The following is a 20,590-nucleotide window of genomic DNA, read 5'->3' on the forward strand; positions in this document are numbered from 1 at the left end:
ATGAGTATTTGAACTTTAAGTGTTTAGATCAATGTTAAAAATTGTAAGTCACAGCATAGGGTCCAGATGACATATTAATATTTGACTCGCAATAATGTTTAGTATGTGAGAGCTGTTTATCAACTGGAAAAAGTGCTCTATCACCTCTTAACACATATGCTGGCAAATTAAATAGTCATGGAACCTTTAAGTACAGACTTTCATAATTGGTTATTACATTAAAAATTGACTTAAATTACTATGGACTATCTAATTACAAAGTTGATGAGATCTTTTAAGCTTACCTGTCAACAGTTCCTGACTCCACAATAAACTCACCCTGCCGTTGATATTGCATAAATTGACTTGATTGACAATTTTACAGAGACCTTTTCACTAAAGATCTTAATCTTCTGGAAATGCAAAGTTGAGGCAGGTATTTAAAAGGCTGAGCCCAACATCACTCTCAGTGTGTGTCAGCTCGTGATTCTCCCTGTTTGCTGCATCAGTCAGCATGACAGCCAGCAGTGGTCAGAGGGGACATTTAGACTATGACCCCCACTGCGGAAGTTAGAAAGCCACAAAGGGATCAGTTCCATGTTTTACTTCTCTTTCAAGGTATACTGGGATTCAAGGACCAATCTCACTGTTGAATGTGGATCACAAAATTCTGTCAAAGGTATTCGCCAACCGGGTCAGGTCTGCTTTGGGGTCGATGATTCACCCTGAACAAACCTGTGCTGTACTGGGCAGAAAGATCGCTGAGAGTCTCGTACTCCTCAGGGATACGATCGCCTACGTGCAGGACAGAGGGTGGGACACCTGCCTGATCAGCCTGGACCAGGAGAAAGCCTTTGACAGGATATCACACAGGTATATGAGAGATGTTCTCTCCAAAATCGGCTTTGGGGAGGGAATCTGCAATTGGATCAGACTGCTCTACACCAACATTGTCAGTGCAGTCTCAATCAATGGGTGGGAATCAGATAGCTTTCCAGTCAGATCTGGAGTCAGGCAGGGCTGCCCTCTCTCTCCTGCCTTGTTTGTGTGCTGCATAGAGCCATTTGCCGAGTCCATCAGGAAGGATGCGAGCCTGAGAAGGGTGACTATTCCTGGCAGCGGGGGTCTGCAGGTTAAGGCCACCCTGTACATGGGTGACGTCGCCACTTTCTGCTCGGATCTGCTGTCGGTGTGCAGACTCATGTGCATGTGTGACCAGTTCGAACGGGTCGATTTCGCTGCTCGTTGGATGCTGCCTGAACTGCTGTGCTCTTCCAGCACCACTAATCCAGAACTTGGGGGCCAAGGTAAACTGAGGCAAGAGCGAGACCATGCTTTTCAGGAACTGGGCCAACCAATCCTCGATCCCCTTCACTGTGCTGGGTATTTGGTTCAGGGGGGCTGGGGCATGCGTCAAGTCTTGGGAGGAGCGTATCAGCAAAGTGAGGCAGAAACTGGGCAGATGGAAGCTACGGTCGCTCTCCATCGCGGGAAAAAACCTGGTCATCAGGTGTGAGGCACTGTCATTGCTATTATACGTGGCACAGGTCTGGCCTATTCCCAGAACCTGTGCCGCTGCAGTTACCTGGGCCATCTTCCAGTTTATATGGAGGTCAAAGACATGGGCAACGGGGGAAAAAATACACCCAATGCCACCCTCACCCTGATGGCCACCTTTGTATGTGGCTGCATCAAGCTGTGTGTGGATCCCCGGTACACAAACACCAAGTGTCACTATGTACTGAGGTTCTACCTGTCCCCAGTGTTGCGAAGGATGGGCCTGGCCTCGCTGCCGTGGAATGCTCCAAGTAGTTGGACCATTCCGTATCACCTGTCCTTCGTGGAGAAGTTTACGAAGAAAAACATCTTTGACCACAAGTCCATCAGGAAGTGGTCAGCACGTAGTGTCCTTGAGACCCTTTGGGAAAAGGAAAGGGCAGATCCTATCGAGCGGTTCCCTGAGCAGATTGTCAAAGACATTTGGCAGAATGCCTCATCGCCAGAACTTTCCAACAAGCACCAAGACATGGCTTGGCTAGTGGTGAGAAGGGCTCTGCCTGTGAGATCCTTTATGCACGCCCGGACTCTCAGCCGCACCGCACGCTGCCCTCGAAGCAGCTGCGAGGGGAGCGAGACTGTCACACACCTCCTTCTGGAATGTGCCTATGCAGAAGGAGTCTGGAGAGGAATGCAATGGTGTTTGTCAAGGTTCGTCCCCGAGCAGTGCCGTGACGCGGGACTCCGTGCTCTACGGCCTGTTCCCCGGTACGCACACTGAGACGAACATCAGCTGCGCCTGGAGGATCATCAACTTGGTGAAGGACGCTCTCTGGGCGGTCCGAAACCTGTTGATCTTCCAGCTGAAGGAGTTGACCCCGACTGAGTGTTGCAGACTGGCACATTCCAAGGGTCCAGGACTATGTGTTGAGGGATGCGCTGAAGCTTGGGGCAGCTGCCGCCAAGACACGGTGAGGAAAGACCACCGTGTAACATCTGCCTACCTAAGAAGAACAGGGGGCCCACGTAGTCATTTGGGCTCTGGTGACGCCTCAGCTAAAAATGTAATCGTATAGACCTGTAAATAGGAATGATTACTCTGTTTCAGTATGCAAAAAAATGGAATGTTTACATATGTATGGCATGTCCAGTTGTATAGATCATCAAAGTATTTTATGAATAAAGTATATTTTTGAAATATAAAAAAAACTGGGATTCAAGGGTTAAACATTCCACTACCAAAGAGACTCACTGTGGTATAAATTGCATGTCTGCCCCCTTACAGTATGGGCAGAACATTTCAATCGGGAGGAGGCTGACTGAATCCTACAGAAGGATTCCATTGGAGCCACACACATGGATCCCTCTGCAGCCTCACGCAGATATTTGTCCTCCCCAAGAAAGACTGATAGCCTTGGCTATAACCCTGTTAAACTAACTTCTGCTCCCATTGTCTTGCTTCTCCTCTGTATTGGCATAGGTATATGAATCCCCCATTGAGAACAGGCAAGAACCTTCTGTTTAATCTCTTCCCATCAACACATGATCATGAAGAATACGATAATCAGTCTCTGTATTCCATTCACTAATTACCACAGGACATCGACATTGAATGGGCTTTGTAAATTTATAATTGCCTACCTTAAACTATATAATACTTTTGACCATGTAACTGATAGACCTTTTGGTTTATTCCTTTACAAAATACTGTCTTTGTGTGTAGGGCAGAGATTCGTGAAGAAGTGTCACCATAAGTAGACGAATGGCTACTTCTGGTCACATTGAGAATCTCTCACCGACTTTCTGATAATAAAGCATTTACCTTTGTGCAGAAACTTGTGTCATCTGGATTTGTGGGAGAAAAGGACATCAACATCACATTCATCTTTGGCTATTCGTTTTTTTTTTAAATTTGAACAGAGGTGTTTTAGTATTATCGGGCAAGGATGTTACCTTGTATCCCAGAATCCAATAGCGACAACCATTCCACAGCCCTAATCCTGCCCATTGAGAGCCATTTTGATAAATTATTGGATTAATATGCTGTTTAAAAAAAACCCAGCAACATTAGAAAGGGAAAACACAATTGTGCAAATTAGATCAAAATTATTCAAGCTTCCAGGTTTCAGTGGAAGATCCAGGATATAATCTCTCTTTATCCTGTGATATGGTATTTTTAACTAAGTCCACAAATGGGTAATGGTTTGTCTTGTCAATATATCTGTTTCTGTACAGGCTGGCCTGGAAGGAGAAATCAAAGAGGGTCTTTGTAATATTTGCTTGACATATAATATAATTTTATGTGATTCTCTACCATAAGAAAAATCATGTTCACAGTTTTCAATCTTTTACTTCTCCTTTACCAACCATTTATTTCAACTTTACCCTTCATTGCTATTCCTGTGCTTGCTTCAGTGTCATTGACTCTCCAGCACATTGCTCAGGATGCTGGATTTTTTCAAAACTGGCTTTTAATACTAGCTTGAAGGAAAATTAAAAGAATGGTCGAGAAACCCTGGATTGCCACTAACTTTGTAAAATATTGTTATTTCTTATCAGCTACTACTTTTGAAAGTCACAATCCCAGCTGGAAACAGGAGGAGAGTGGTTCAAGCTAAAGCTGGCAAGATGAAGAAATGACCTTGTTTGAAGCAGCAAGAGCAATACAACAGCAGCTATTTAACATAAAAGGAGAAGTCAGGCTAGAAAGGGATTTATATGGATATTAATATATCTTTGGTGAAAGAGAATAATTATTTATTCTAAGATTTGAAATACTTTGCTTACTAAGGTTTTAAGCCTCTCCAGCTGCACAATTGATCTTTAGTTGCTTGACATTAGAAGGTATCAAGCAGTACCTGCTCAGCAACAATCTGATCACTGGTTCCAAGTTTGAGTTCTGATCTTATGATAGCCTTGGTCCGAATTTGGATGAAAGAGCTGAATTCCAGAGGTGAGGTTGGAGTGACAGCCCTCAACATCAAAGGCCTCATTTGTGTGGGTGTGGTGTCAAGGAACTCGAGCAAAATAAGAGTTAATGGGAATCAAGTGGGAAAACTTACCTCTCATTGCAGTCATATCTGGCACATTTGAAAATAGTTATACTTGTTCGACTTGAGTTATGCCAACTACAGGACATGTCTGCAGAAATTCCTCAGTGAAGTATCCTTGACCCAACCACATTCAGGTGCTTCAAAGATCCTCCCTCCGTCATAAGACCAGAGCCATTGGCTGCATATTATTAAGCAGTATTCATGATTCCATAGATACTAAAGTAAACCAAGTCTAAATGCAACAAGATCTGGACAATATCAAGGCTTCTGCTGAAAAGTAACAGTCGTGCCACATAAATGCCAGGCAAGGGTCATCCCAAATAAGAGAAATCTAACTATTGTACCTTAAACTTCTGCAGCAGTACCATTAATGAATCCTCACTATCAACATCCAGGGAGTTACCATTGGCTAGAAACTGAACTGGACTAGTCATCTAAATGCAGTGGCTATAAGTTCAAGTCAGAAGCAAGGAATCCTGCAAGAAGTACAGTTCCTGACTCCCCAAAATCTGACAATCATCTGAAAGGCACAAGCCAGGAGTGTGATGGAATACTTCTCCCTTGCTGAGACCAATGCAGCTCCAATAACACTCAAAAAGGTTGACACTATCCAGGGTAAAGCTTGATTTGCATTATATCCACAAACATCCAGTCTCTCCTCCATCGACACTCAGTTGTAGCAGTGTCACAAAGCTAGTCCCTTTTTTCTAAAAGCTGCTCCTTGGCTCTAGGAAACATTGTCCTTGACTTTGCTCACAGGGGCAATAAACTGGGCCGGACTCTGGTCAGTCTGGATTGGTACAGAGATGAAAAGGATTTTGAGAGACCTTTTGTTTGTATATAAACAGATGAGACTTCAGGCCAAAGTGGTCATGCTTTAGAAGTGACCTGTATAAAGAGAGGGGAGTGGTCAGCTCTTTGTCTAACTGAACTGAGATTTTTTAGTTCAGTCCTGAACTGGTAAGTTCAAAGGGGAGCTGTGTGGAAGAAGGGCTCATGCCCGAAACGTCGATTCTCCTGCTCCTTGGATGCTGCCTGACCTGCTGCGCTTTTCCAGCAACACATTTTCAGCTCCAGTGAATACAGGCCAACTTGACCCAATTTCCCTTCATACGACAAAACTGTTATCCCAGGAATCAGCCTGAGGAACCTTTGTAGTGCTCCCTCTCTGGCAAGACTATAAGACCATAAAATATAGGAGCAGTAGTAGACTATTCAGCCCATTGAATCTGCTCTTCCATTCAACAAAGTCATGGCTCATCTGATAATTGTCAACTCCACTTTCCTACCTCATCCCCAAAAGCCTTGCTTCTCTTATTCGTTAGACGTATGTCTATCTCAATCTTGAATATACTTAATAAACCAGCCTCAACAGTCCTCTATGGTAAAGAAATTCCACAAATTGATGATTTTCAGAGAAAAAAAATTTCTTTCTATCATTGTCTTAAACAAGCATTCCATTAATCTGAAATTATGCCCTCTGGTCCTGAACTGTTCTGTAAAAGAAGCAAATTCTCCACATTTACCCTGTCAAATCTCCTAAGTAATTTAAAGACATCAAGGAGTATGGGCAGAAAGTAAGTGTAAGGTATTGGAAAGAGGAGCAGTCATATTCATATTGATGGCATAGTAGGCTCAGAGGCCTTAATGACCTGTTCCTGAACCTAGTTTCTCTGCTTCTATGCTAATCTTAAATGTTTCAATAAGGTTTCCTTTCATTTGTCCAACCTCCAATGAGTATGAGCCCAATTTGGCAACTTTTGCTTGCTTTCAATGATCAAGTTTCAATGACATCTCAGTCATTTTGTACCTAAACTTTCCCAATATATCAGCATTTGGCTAGACAGCTAATTCATTCAAAATATTGTTAATCCTGGACTGATCCCAATACTTCACAATTCTAGAGTTTAATAAAAACTTCCAGCCTGTGGCTATCAATCTGCAAGAATTACTGGAAAAAAAGGCATGTGTTTGGATTGTTTATATTTTTGTAATTGAGCAGAATTCTGCTTTGTTCAAATTAGAAATTATGGCTTAAGTCTTGTCTGATTGGAAAGTAGTCACGATAGCAAAGTACACTAAGAATCCCTTAGATGCACCAATGCATTGATTACTCATGAATTGTCCAGAAAGTTTAAACTTTCGATGATGAATTATCAGGCATCTGGATCCCTCTAGAAATGTCCCCAACACTTCAAAAGGTTTTGACTCACTAATCTGGATAGTATTATTATTATTGATAGTATTATTAATATTAAAGATTCAGATAAGGGAACTAAATGTAATGCCTCCATGTTTGCAGACAACACAAAGCTGGGTGGGAGGGTAAATTTTACAGAGAATGCAAAGATGCTTCAGTTTGATTTAGACAAGACGATGGATTGGGAAAGAGAATGGTACAATATGACCTCAACATTGTTGTATACGAGCCACTGAAAGTAAGAATTCAGGTGCAGCAGGCAATGAAGAAGGCAAATGGCATCTTGGCCTTCACAGTGAAAGGATTCACATATAAGAGCAGGGATATATTTTTGAAATTGTATCAGGCCTTGGTGAGAACACACCTGGGCATCAGTTTTGGTCCCTTTATCTGAGCAAGAATATTCTGGCTATAGAGGGAATGAAGGTTTAACAGACTGAATTTTGGGATGGCAAGGCTGATGTATGAACATAAACTGGATCAATTTTGACTATATTCACTGAAGTTTAGAAGTCAGAGGGGTGACCTCATGGATATTAATAAAATTCTAAAAGGATTAGATAGGATAAATGCAGGAAGGATGTTCCAATGACTGGTAAGTCCAGCAACAGTGGCCACAGTCTAAGGATACAGGGTAGACCATTTAGGACTGAGATGATGAGAAATTTCTTCACCCAAAGAAGACACAGTCTGCAGAATTCTCTACCACAGAAAGCAGTTGAGGCCAAAACACTGAATGTTTTCACAAAGGAGTTAGATATAGTTCATAGGGCTGCAGGGATCAGAGGGTGTGGAGAGAAAGCGAGAGCATGGTACTGAGTTGGATGGTCAACCATGATCATATTGAATGGTGGAGCAGGGTTGAAGGGCCAAATGATCTATTCCTGCTCCAAGGTAAAATAAAATGAATAGAGTAACAAGCCAACAATGATTGCCTTTGCTTGGAAGATTCAATCTATTATATTTGCTTATGTTTTACATGTAAATTATGGTACAATCCGACCTGGGAATGATACAGTACCATCTAATATTGGTCATTTATGAAGATAAAAGCTCATCAATTATGTAATTCAAATATGAATTGTACGCTGCTTACAGAAGATTAACTTACAGTAGACAATATAAGCATTTGTATAAACTTTCAGCATTTGTTGCTGTTCTAGTTTAATATTTTCCTAGTTGTTAGATTCTTCCTATGAATCAAACCATTAGAGATAAAATCTACCTTGAACAATCCTTCATGAGGATTTAATATCTCAATAACGAAAGTAGACATTGCACTCTTGTCCTGGTGATTCTCACCTTATTCATAATCCTCGGTAAAACTGCGTGTGGTGTCTATTTTACTGTCTATTCTGTTCCAAGTGATCAACAGATGAGTTGGAAAATAGCAGTGCACATATTCCATAAAATTAACTTTCTAATAATATAATTTTGTCACAAGGTGTGAGTCATAATTTATGTTTATATGTATAGAACATGTATATGGAATGTGACAACATACAGTGATGTTCCCATGGGCTGTGATGACTTAGATTTATTATTCTCAACATCATTTGACTGTGGCAGCTCCAAGCAAAGCTTTTAGTGTCAAATATATTTTTCAACTGTCTTGGAAGCACTTATGTTTAGTTTTAAAGCTTTGACAAATGTAAGAAGAAGATAGAAATCTATAATCAGAACATTTTTCATGTCCCATCAATGTTCATGTCAAAATCCAACAGTTTGGGCTAACTAACTTTCTGTCAAGTATGTCACTTAAATAATGTCAGGATGAATATTCAACCTAACCCCACATAATAACATGACAAAATAGATTAGCCTTGTTTGCATTTAAAGGATAGTGTTTGTTAGATTATATAATGAACAGGAGACTTAAGTCCCCCAGATCTGTGAAATAGAAAATTTATTCCATACAATTAGACAAGCATATTCATTACAAATAAATTCCTCTACGTCTACACTCAAATTTCATATGATTTTACTTTGGCCAGAAATAAAATGTGGAAAACATAACAAATAAACTGGAAACAAAGTCAATGCTTACACCAGAGGTTTGCCCTTTAAAATACAGTAATAGTCACCAATATTTCATCGAAGCCATGTTTTAGAGCATACTTTAAGGTAGCTCATATATTTTTACAGCTCCATTATTCTGAGAGAGGCTCAGCTGGCTATAAATACTTTCAGCCATACAAAGCAGATTATTCAATCATTAATTCACTATTTCCACAGTTAGTTAATCCATACAGAAGAAGGGATTTTATAATTTCATTCAACAGCTCTAGAGCAGAGAAGGAAACAGTATTAGTGTCCCCATATTGATCACTAACCAGCACTTCAATTGCAAGTGCTGTGTTGACCAGTCTCTCATTTTCAAATATCTAGCCAAAACAAAATCAGAGACTATTACAGTAAAGGAACAAGCCAGATGGTCTTTCAAATCTGCCTTAGTTCTGTATTCAAATCTTTTCTCACCCACCTGCTTGGTCCCCATGCCTTTCATTACTTTTTTACAATTTATTTTTAAAAATAAGAGCATATTATATGTGCTCATTTATGAATCAAGACTTGGGTGAAATCATGGAAGGTGACTGGCAGTTACTAAGTGATATCCCAGCCATCAGTCCATACCTTGGAGAGTGCACTGGGAGGAAGGAGCAGGTGGGAGAAAACACATTTAACAAAACTGTACAACTTCAGATTAGTTATCAAATGAAATTATTTTGTTTTAGTTATGTTTAAAGAAAAAAAATGGAATTTAGAAAATAAAATGGTGATAAATGTTCAATTTACATGCAGTAATCTTTTTTTTTAACTCTTAGCAACAATTTGCAAAGAAAATATAAAACTCAACATGACTTGCAAAGCTCAAGTCATGCAAATACCCTTCATTAAGCTAATTGAGATATACATATTGGATGAGTTTTGAATTTTTGAAGTCACAAATATATTTTCAGGCCTTTTAAGTTTCCAAGCAACATTGAACCTTACACCAGGACTGCAGAGTATAGGCAACTCCCAATTCTATGAACACAAACCAGGATATTGTTGTCCTAACAGTTCAATATTCATTTTGAGGTGGTGTGTCTTCTTGGGCTGGGAAGCTCTAAGTGAGAATAAAGGATGCCTTGGTGCACCAGCACTGTGTTGAAGTTTAACTTTAAAAAAATACTCTCCAAATTTAACAGTTACATCCCTGACAGACTCACTGTTCACCCATATCAACCCATTCTCCTCATGTCCCCAACCTTTCATGCTTCCTCTTGCAACCACTCCAAGCCAAACCCCAAAATAGCTTGTATAACTCTTCATGGCTCCTTGCTAAAATAAGCATTTCCACCCAACTTCTTGCTGTTCATTAAAGCTCCAAGGCAAACTTGTGTCATCCCATTCACTGCCATTTGCCTTCAAATCTAAAACACTAACTCAACTTATATCCGCTGTGACCAAACCACAGGATTCATGATTAAATTAGATGAAATAAGATGTTATTAAATGAAGTACTAAGTGTCACTTACTAACTTTTCCACATTGAAACATTCATTCATAAAAGGAGAAAGTGAGGACTGCAGATACTGGAGATCAGAGCTGAAAATGTGTTGCTGGAAAAGCGCAGCAGGTCAGGCAGCATCCAAGGAGCAGGAGAATCGACGTTTCAGGCATGAGCCTGAAGAAGGGCTCATGCCCGAAACGTCGATTCTCCTGCTCCTTGGATGCTGCCTGACCTGCTGCGCTTTTCCAGCAACACATTTTCAGCATTCATTCATAAAAGCCCATTTACTACATGTGCATTCCTTCAACTAAACAATGTCTTATAACAGACATTTTATTTAAGAATGTGACAAGCACTAGAATCAATCGTCATACACCAAAGATCCTATATAACCACATGTGGCTGTGAACATGGGAAAGTGAATGGAAGAAACTGAGAAATGAAAGACAGTCCATTGTGATCACAGGTGATTGTGAAATCAATCATTCAGTAGTGATGTAGTAATGATGGTGCCCAGGCTTATGTCAACAGGCACTGAAATTGCAAGAATTTCTTTTATCTAACATCCCAGATGTTTTCAAGTTATTTACAGGGCAGGACATTTAAATGTTTTGAAAGCTTGATAATCCCCTTTGATGGCTGCTTTTGACAGATCTTCTTGACACTACAAACAGATTTAATTGACATTGTTTAAAAACCCTTGTTGATAGTTCCCTTTGATAGGTCCTCTTGAGAGTGCTTCAGGCATTTGGGGGAAGGTAATGTCGAAATGAGAATAGTAAAAAATGGGAACATATTTGCATATAAGAGGTGCATTACTGTAAAGATAATTTGAACTTTCAAAGGTAACCAAGAACCACATCCAGAATGATGATTTATCTCTCCAAAGCCATACCTTGGCTATTCTAAAGAATTGGAAAAGTTCAGATAAATTATGTGTAAATTTAATCTGCACAGTTTGGATTTCAACCTCTTAGGCTACCAAAGCCCTATTTCAAGCAGTTTTCAGACAGTTTCAACATGATGAGAAGCTTTCCATTGGCAATCTGGATCATTAATTTGGCACTGAGTATTACACTAAATTTCTGATGATACCATCACCATGACACAAGTTAGATATCATCATTGAACATTCCCTAGATAAAGAACGCATGCGTACTGATTCATTCTCACATGGCAGCCCATAGTAAGGTTGCCATGTTTGTGCTGTCCCTGCATTGGACTGAGGTGGCAGCGATGAATCTTTTTCTTAAGCTGCTGGCAACAATTTTCTTGACCACTCCAGAGAGCTATTAAGAGACATTCACATTGGTGTGGGACTAAGCTCAGACTCGTTAAGGTCACCAAACTTCCTCCCACATGTGCTTTTAATCACAATCTAACAACTTAATGGTCACTTTACTCTTACCAGTTTCCCATTTTTGGATTTTTAGAACCAAGTTCAAATTCTCAGGTTAGTCAGTGCCTTGGATTACTCAGTCAAATACAATACATCTGCAATACTCTATTCCTGGTGCAACAGTGAGTGAGCATCATGTGTCTATGGATTTCTTATTTTGCTGATTGAACATTAGAGTCAAATAACAAATAAATGATTATTGGTAAAATATGTGCAATAAGAATAATATTCATTCATTTCAGGCATATACTTACTCTCCACTATTATTCTTCTGTCTGTCCAGTCATCATTGATTACTTGGATATTTCCAAAATGAACATCACTCATAAATATTCGATTGGTGTTCTTTGAACTTTGCCGGTAATCAAAAGTCAGGGCGATCACATTTTTGAAGTATTCTGGTTTTTCATATGGTCGTATTGGAGGATTTAAATTTGTTTCATCTGTAAGGTGAATGCTCTTCAGTATTGTTCTCTCCGAATAGATCAAGTATCCATCATAATCATGGCAGCTGACTGCATCTGCAGCAAGAACACTGTAGGAACATGCACAGGTTTTTCGACCCTTTCCACGATACAAGCAAAGCTGCTGGCATCCACCATTGTTCTTTGCACAAATATTGGTACCTGTCATGATATAGTTTTGCATTGTTAGGTCATCCATATTACTTAATAAGCATTAACCGACTGAATACATGCAGCAGGGAGAAAACACAAAATGATTTTAAACTCAGTACTTTTAGTCTATTAGGGAATTGGTATTATCTGTGTGAAATTTGCACATTCTCCCCAGGTCTGCATGGGTTTCCTCCCACAGTCCAAAGATATGCAGGTTATGTGAACTGGCTATACTAAATTGCCCATAGTGCTCAGGGATGTGCAGGTTAGGTGCATTAGTCAGGGCTAAATATAGGATAATAAGGTAGGGAGGGGGTCTGAGTGAGTTGCTCTTTGGAGGGTCGGTATGGACTTATTTGGCCAAAGGGCCTGTTTCCACACTGTAGGGATTCTATGCGTTCTATGCTAAAAGCATGAAAGTTACTTGGATTCCAAAATTTAGGTATTCATAATGCAAAACTTAAAGATTCAATGCTGAAAGTAAGAACATGTATGACCCCTAATAAGATTCACAGTGTAGAAATGTATACTTCTCTCTCTGAAAGTTCATGTATCAATCCCTAGGATTTATCACTTGATGCAAGAATGCATGACTAGGCTTATGCGTAATCCTAGATAAGTGTGGACTGGTTGGGCACGAAACACTCTGACTGGCATAAGTTTCAGGCTCCGGATACTTTAACAGCAAGGCTTCATTTAAATATTACGCAGCCAGCAGTATGAGAGCAGAGCATTTTAAGGCAGGAAAAGATCAAATGGTTTTTGCTTGTGTATTACTTACCAGTTAAGAAAGGAGGAAGGGGATTTGATAGGATCGTACAGAAAGGAAGGGATAATTCTGGAACAAAGGTGATTAGGTCTTAGGAAAGACCTCACTGGTCTTTAAAAAAAAATCACAAAGCACTCCTGTTCAGGCTACAGTAAAGTAACATCTTCATTGATGGATCTTGATGGCAAAACATCATCCCATTTTTAACTGATAATATACTTGGAGTCTGCCAAGCACGAAGGGTAAAAAATTGAACCTACACTATTACCCTTGGGCCAGTGTTGCAGCCATTACCTCTCTGGTAGCCTTATCAAACTTTACAGGAACAGCATCACCTCAGCACTCTTGTCCATGCAATGCCTTGTCAAGGGCATGAAGTGCATTGGTATGGGCTGCTGACTTGAACCAGCTCCTACAAGGGGGTGCTATTCTGCCTCATGCCCAATTGCAGCAAGGCAGAGAGGAAATCAGCCTTTCAGCAACTACAATGTTGGAATATCTGAGTGGCAGCCTCCAGCAAACTAAAACACTGTAACTAACATTTGTGATATAATACGTTCTTGTTCTGATCACCTAAATTAATACTATTATGAAGTGACCACCATAATAATCACTACCATCATATTTTTAAGAACTTCTATTCTTTAATGCACATTGGCTTGACATTTTCACAGTCATTTATGTTACAGTATGTCCCCATTAAATCCCCATTTCCCTTTCATTGATGCTGCTGCTTTGTACTTTCATAATCACCTTGCATCTTCAGCTGGGGTTGTCTGACAGTAGCTCATAACTCAGATTAAAATGGCAAACCATTAATCAACTTCAAGATGAAAACCTCCTTTCATCATGCTAACAATTAAATTTACTTTTTCAAAAGAAAATATGTGTTTTTAGCAAATTGAACTAATTCTACAGCCAGATCAAGATGTAATAATACTAATTTCACAAACTGGTGAATTGAATTGTCAGGTACGTAATGACATATTGCTTATTTTTGAAAGATTATCTAAATATTCCCTCAAAGAATGTCGTACATATTATGCAAAACAGTATATATTTTCATAATTGTTCACAAACACTTTAAATTTCACTAAAATTGAGGTATCTATTCAATGTATTCATTTAGAATACAGTATTTAGCAATTCTGAATGTCTCCCATGTAAATCAATGATAAAAAAGAATAGACCTTTCTCTCTGGCTCGGTTGAAAACCTTCACACCTTTCAGGTTTACCCCAAGATGGGTTCTCACGGTAACAGCATCAGTAGCATTGTTTTTATGCCCTCTTTTGATGGATCCATTGGCATGTGCTCTGTCAAAAGTACAAACAGGTAATTAACACAATTGTTTAATTTATGTAATGATTTATCACAGTAAGGAGACACGGAACCCTGGCAGAATGTTAAGACACTTCTGAGGCTCAAATTCCAATATTAGAAATGGCTCACCTCTGGAAATTATATCCATTCAGGATTTCTATAGTGGCCTTGCTCATAAAGAGCTAATCCTATACGGATAGGAAATCAGGCACTACAAGAACATTTTGAATCCTGAACACTTATGGGAAAATAAATTACCTGTCAGACCAGAAGATGTAAACCCCAAAGACTGCAACTGAAAACATATCCATGTTGTTGCCTGACAGCACAATCTCTCGGCTTTCTCCAGTTTCAAGGTCAATTCTCTCTATCTTGTCTGTACGGGCATCACACCAGTATAATTTATTTTTCTGTGGATCAATTGCATAGCAAACATGAGCAGACTTTTATGAGTGGCTTAAGCATCTTATTCAATAAAAAAAATACACAGCTCAAGGAAGGAAACTAAAATGCTTAAATGTGCCTGCAGAAAATATTATACACATTCTTTGGAGAAGGCTCAATAGTCAAACCTCATAGTCGATTGATATCCCATTTGGCCACGCAATATTGGAGCTCACTAGGACAATTTGTTCTGATCCGTCCAAACGTGCCCTGCCAATGCAAGGCTTTCGTCCCCATTCAGTCCAAAACATGTATCTATTGAAAAGATAGACAAGAAAATATGTATTATAAAATTCTCAATTCATTATTTGCATGATTATAGACTGTTGTCATTATCATTCAAAAAGCTAAGTCCTGTGTACAAACTCATTCCATACACTGTACTCCCTTATTATTTGCCACAGACCACTACGACATAATATCTCTACAACTATATTTTTAATATCTTCATCAATGATTCAGTATATACATTTCAAATACAGCATTGATCAATACAGAATGTAATTGGTCTCCAATACAAAACAATGAAATACAAAATGAATGGACCTTTTTCATGAGCTTGATTAAAAACCTTCACACCCTTCAGATTGACCCCAAGATGGGTTCTCATTAATTGTAGAATGAAGCTTGTGTTATAAAGGCTTGTATCATTGAGCACATGCATACAATGGTAGCCCTGTTGAGTAAGCCGTTGAAGCTGTACATAATGATTAACCTGGAAGTGGTTTGACCAATTTTAATTTTACAGTTAATAGTTGGAATGTTTCAACACGGAAGGTATATTATTTTCAACGATATGTAAGTCAGTTAATGAGAAAGAAAGCTGAATTACCCTTTGCAGAATTTCAAAAATAGACTTGGATTTTTGAAAACTATGTTTCATTCAACAAATCAAATATTATTTCTGAAACTGCAAACTGCCATGATGTGAGTAGCTCAAGTTTCCTTACAGGGAAAATGACCAATCTTTCTATTGCAGATGAAATAAAATCCCAGCAGAGACTCAAATCAATGCCTGAAACAGACATGTCAGTGTCTGCCAATTGGTTCAGAGATATTTCCTGAGGAATGAATACACAGATAAAGTATCTCAAAACTGGCAACCTCAGAACTGAGATTGTGCTGCACTTTAGGCATTCCAGTTTTGGAACAAAGGTCCAGAGGCATTTCACAGTACCCAAAGTATAATTAGATAAAAACTGATAGTGATCAAGTCTAAGTTTAAGATAGAAACATTAAAGCTGGATAGTGCTTTGGATAATGCCACAACTAAAAAAAAACTGTGTTCACCTCAGGTCACTGAAGCCCCAGATAAACAGTCAGGACAGAATTTGCACAGAGAAGTTCAACTCCCTACATTCTGCTGAGTTGTGTCAGGTGGAGTCAAAGGTTACTCCAAACACTGGGATAACAGATCACATCAGGTGTGCAAAGTGTAGCACACTGTAGCACTGTAGCACTACAGCAGCACTACAGCAGCTGCCCCAACAAGCCAATGCATTTTAAAAATATATTATTAGCCCTTAAAATTCTTGCATGATCTGATCAAAGTAAATTCCACTTCTTGGACATTGCAGGTTTTCAGATAGCCGGATTTCAGGTACAATAATTATAATCTATTTTGCTTGAAACCAGTTGCCTCTTGACCTTTCTCACAATATTCTTCGTATTTCAGAGAAAGCCTAAATTCAGCCACAATTTAAAACAAAACGGAGCAAGTCTTTACGTCTATTGGATTTCTCATTCAATACAGGTATGGTGGGCCAAATGGCTTACCTCAATGAAATATCCTCAATAAGGAAATTTTAAACAAGAGGGGCTGGATTTTCTTTTATTTATTCATGTGGGCTTCACTAGTTAGGCCAAAATCCGTTGCCCAGGACTGAATACCCAGATGGCAGTAAAGAATCAATCACATTGCTGTGGCTCTGGATTCACGTACTGGCCATTGTACGTAAGAAAGGTAGATTTATTTCCCTCAAGGACATAACTGAACCAGCAATGATTCCATGGTCATCATTTGATTCTTTTGTTTCCAGATTATTATTGAATTCAAGTTCCACCATCTGCCATGGCAGCATATGAACCAAGTCCCTGGAATACTATCTGGGGCTCTGAACCGATAGTCAAGTGACAATACCATTAGGCCATCGTTTACCAGGCACCGGATTCCTTGCCCCGGCTAAAAGACAGAATGGAGCCCACTGAAGAAAAGATTGGCTAACAGATAACTGGCTGTTATCTGCTAAAGGCAGGACTTCTGTCTTTTTGGATCAGGAAATTTCACCTCACAGACAAGCTGGCCAATCAGAGGCTAACTAGATTGGTATTTAGGAACATTTTTGGTGATTAAGTTAGGCAAATTAGGGGAACAGATAGACATTTCTGTGGTTAATGACACCATGATAGTATATTGCCTCCCTACTGCCAGGGTCACGATTATCACATTGGTACCAATGATATAGGTAGAATGAGCTATGAAGTCGAAGAGTGTGGTGCTAGAAAAGTAAAGCCGGTCAGGCATCATCTGAGGTGGAGAATGAAGGGCTGATGAAGGGCTTATGTTGAAACATTGATTCTCCCACTCCTCGGTTGCTGCCTGACCGGCTGTGTTTTTCCAGCACCACACTCTTCGATTCCGATTTCCAGCATCTGCAGTCCTCACTTTCTCCTAGAATGGGCTATGAAGTCTGGCATCAAGAAATTAGGGAGTTAAGCAATAGACTAAAGAACAAATACTCAAAAGTTGTAATCTCTGGAGTACTCCCCATGCCACATGCTGAAAAGTACAGAAACAGGAGAATAGGGAAGATAAATGTGTGACTTAAGAGCTAATGCAAGAGGGAGGATTTCAGATTCCTGGATCACTGGGACTGTTTCTGGGGAAGGTGGGACCTGTATAAGATGGTCTCTCTGCACCTGAACAAGACTGAGACCAGCATCCTTGCAGGTGGATTTACTCATGCTGTTGGGAGGAATTTAAATAACTTCAGGAGGGGGAGGAGACAGAGTGTCAGTACAGTGGGTACACAGCATACTTTACTAAAGGAACCAAGGCAAAGGAAGTTCAGCTATGTGTGTTTCAAGGGAATAAGGCAGGATTTGAACAACCTCTTATGCTAGGAGCATTATGGGTAAGACAGGTGAACACATAAGATTACGGTGTTGTTGCTATCACAGAGACATGTTTGAATAATGGGCAAACCTGGTAAATCAACATTCTGGGGTATAGGATGTTTGAGCAGAACAGAGGAGAGTGTAAAAGAGGAGGTGGGTGCACTAATAGCCCACTTAAAGGCTTCATTGTGCCCATTAACAGACAGGTCTCCATGTGCTAAACTACATTAAATAATTGCAACGACAGCAGAGGCAGTTGGGTAGAAAGTGGGAAGGTCAGCAGTGGATCTAACGAGACCTTGCCCACCTTCAAAACCCTCAATAATGAGATTCAAATACAGCATCAAATTTGCCCATGATAGAAATACCCAGTACAATGTCAAGGATTATTTGGCATTAATTTATTTTAATTAAAATTGACTTTGTATTACATTCAGAAGTCCAGAAGGTGGTGCTCATTTAGCAGCTGCTCCTGGACAGGGATTCTCTGTGCAGTTTAAATTATGCTGCCAATACATTGATTAATCCCCTTCCTGCTCGTTGTATGCTAATCATTGCTTCTGAAGTATTTGACTAGTTCCATGCTCCGTTGGTAAGTTCAACCAATTCGATCTTTTCTATTGGATAAAAGATGCTCATCTATAGCTGAGAAGTATTTAATATAATTTGCTGCTGAAATAATTGTGCAACAATAACTATATTTTTGGACAAATTAATTGTCGGCTTTATCCCTTAAATATTCAGTTTATCGCCATTTCTAAACTGTAGCTCAGTATTACGTTGGAGAGAAATAATACTCTAAAGGAACTACTTTCAACTTGTGACATATTTTCACCTGGAGAAGTAACACAGTATGCATAATTCCCCTTGTTGGAGAGAGGTGACATGTTCTGATCCTTTAACATCAGATTCTTTGTAGTTCTGGGTCAGGTAGGAGCAGGCACTCTTCTGGTTCTCTTTTGATTGTTACCACTTTCAGATGGTAGGAAACTTTAGGGCAGTGCAGTGGCACAGTGGTTAGCACTGTTACCTCAGTGTCAGGGACCCGGGTTTGATTCCAGCCTCGGGTGCCTGTTTGCATGGAGTTTGCACACTCTCCCAGTTGCCTTCGTGGGTTTCCTCCAGGTAATTTGGTTTCCTCCCACAGTCCAAAGTTGTACAGGTTAGGTGGATTGACCATGCTGAAAAAACAATTGCCCTGTAGTGCACAGGGACATGGGCAAATCAGGTGGATTCGCATGGTAAAAACTTCATGCAGGATTAAAGATGGGAGGGCTGGGTCAAGGTGGGATGTTCTTCAAAGAGGCCAAATGGCCTCTTTCTGCCCTGTCAATGCTACCCCAATGAATTCACTGATAGGATATGATTCTTAAATGTTCTCGAGATTTCAGAGTGGTTTTAGCAAACAATGATCGACAGGTCAGTTAGTTGATATCAGGCTTTGTAAAAATACTGGAATCTACTGTTAAGGAACTCTTAATAATGCATGTACAAAATCATAATTATAAGACAGAGTCAATATAATTGTTCAAAAGCGAAATCATACTTGAAAATTTTAATACAGTTTTTGGTAATACATCACCATGGATAGAGGATTGGTGAATGGAAAGGAAGTGAAAAATTGGGATTAACAGGACAGTTTCAAATTTGTAGCTGTATTGTGATGTACTACTTGGATGAATTTCAGAGTCTCAACTATCTACAGTTTATAACAATGACTTTGATAAAGGGACTGAGCGCAATGTCTCCAATGTTTCCTCATTAGGTGAAATGTAGGTTTCCACAAAGACCACAGAGAGATATGGATTACTTTGTGAGTAGATAGTAAAGGTGTAGATGGAACATAGGTGTGAAATTATCTGTTTAATTGTAAGACTAAGAAAATAACGTATTTTAAAAATAGTATGAAATGTCTAATTTCTGATGTTCAGAGACACTTAGTGCACAAGTGTAAGTAACACAGAAAGTTAATGGGCGGTACCACAGACAATCAGTAATGCAGTAACATGCCTTTGGTATAAACAAATTGGCATATAAGATTCAGTATTTATTTCTACAATTGTGTAAGACTTTTGTCAGACAACACCTGGCATACTGTGTGCAGTTTGATTCTCCATATGTAAAGAAGCATTTTTTTCTTCCTTATTCATTATGGGATGATTGTATCACTGACTAAACCAGCATTTATAGCCCATTCAAGGGGGCAGTTAAGAGTCAACCACATTGCTGTGGGTCTGGAGTCACATGTAGCCCAGACCAGATAAGGATGGCAGTTTCCTTCTCTAAAGGGCATTAGTGAACCAGATGGATTTTTTTGACAATTGGCAATGAATTGATAATCATTGGAAGACTCATTACTCCAGATTTTTATTGAATACAAATTCTACCATCTGCCGTGGTGGAATTCAAACCTTGGTTCCCAGAACATGGCCTCGGTCTCTGGATTAACAGTCCAGCAATAATACCACCAGGCCACCGCCTTCTCTTCCCCATACACATGCATTGTTGTTGGTACAGCAAAATTTCACTCAAATCATTTCTGGACTGGAAGGAAGGCCCTCTGGTGAAAGGGTGAGTGAAGTTCTTGGAGCTTGGAAAGATGAGAGGAACTTTAATTCAATACAAGATACTGATAGGATTTGATCTTTTCTGGGCATGGAATGCAAAACGTGAAAGCATAGACGCAGCATAATATTT

General features: G+C 39.6%; 1 protein-coding gene across 1 annotated transcript in view; it reads right to left on the reverse strand.

The window, feature by feature from the left end:
- Positions 1-20,590, reverse strand: part of LOC140482363 (low-density lipoprotein receptor-related protein 1-like) — a 1,932,271-nt gene that overhangs the window by 477,417 nt on the left and 1,434,264 nt on the right. Inside the window, exons 38-41 of the mRNA XM_072579726.1 lie at positions 14,905-15,031; positions 14,591-14,742; positions 14,201-14,325; positions 11,879-12,250 (exon numbers count right to left, since the gene is read on the reverse strand). Of these exons, the coding sequence (XP_072435827.1) occupies positions 11,879-12,250; positions 14,201-14,325; positions 14,591-14,742; positions 14,905-15,031 (776 nt within the window). The remainder of the gene's footprint in view (positions 1-11,878; positions 12,251-14,200; positions 14,326-14,590; positions 14,743-14,904; positions 15,032-20,590) is intronic.

The sequence above is a fragment of the Chiloscyllium punctatum genome, chromosome 10, assembly GCF_047496795.1.
Source record: "Chiloscyllium punctatum isolate Juve2018m chromosome 10, sChiPun1.3, whole genome shotgun sequence".
Taxonomy (NCBI): domain Eukaryota; kingdom Metazoa; phylum Chordata; class Chondrichthyes; order Orectolobiformes; family Hemiscylliidae; genus Chiloscyllium; species Chiloscyllium punctatum.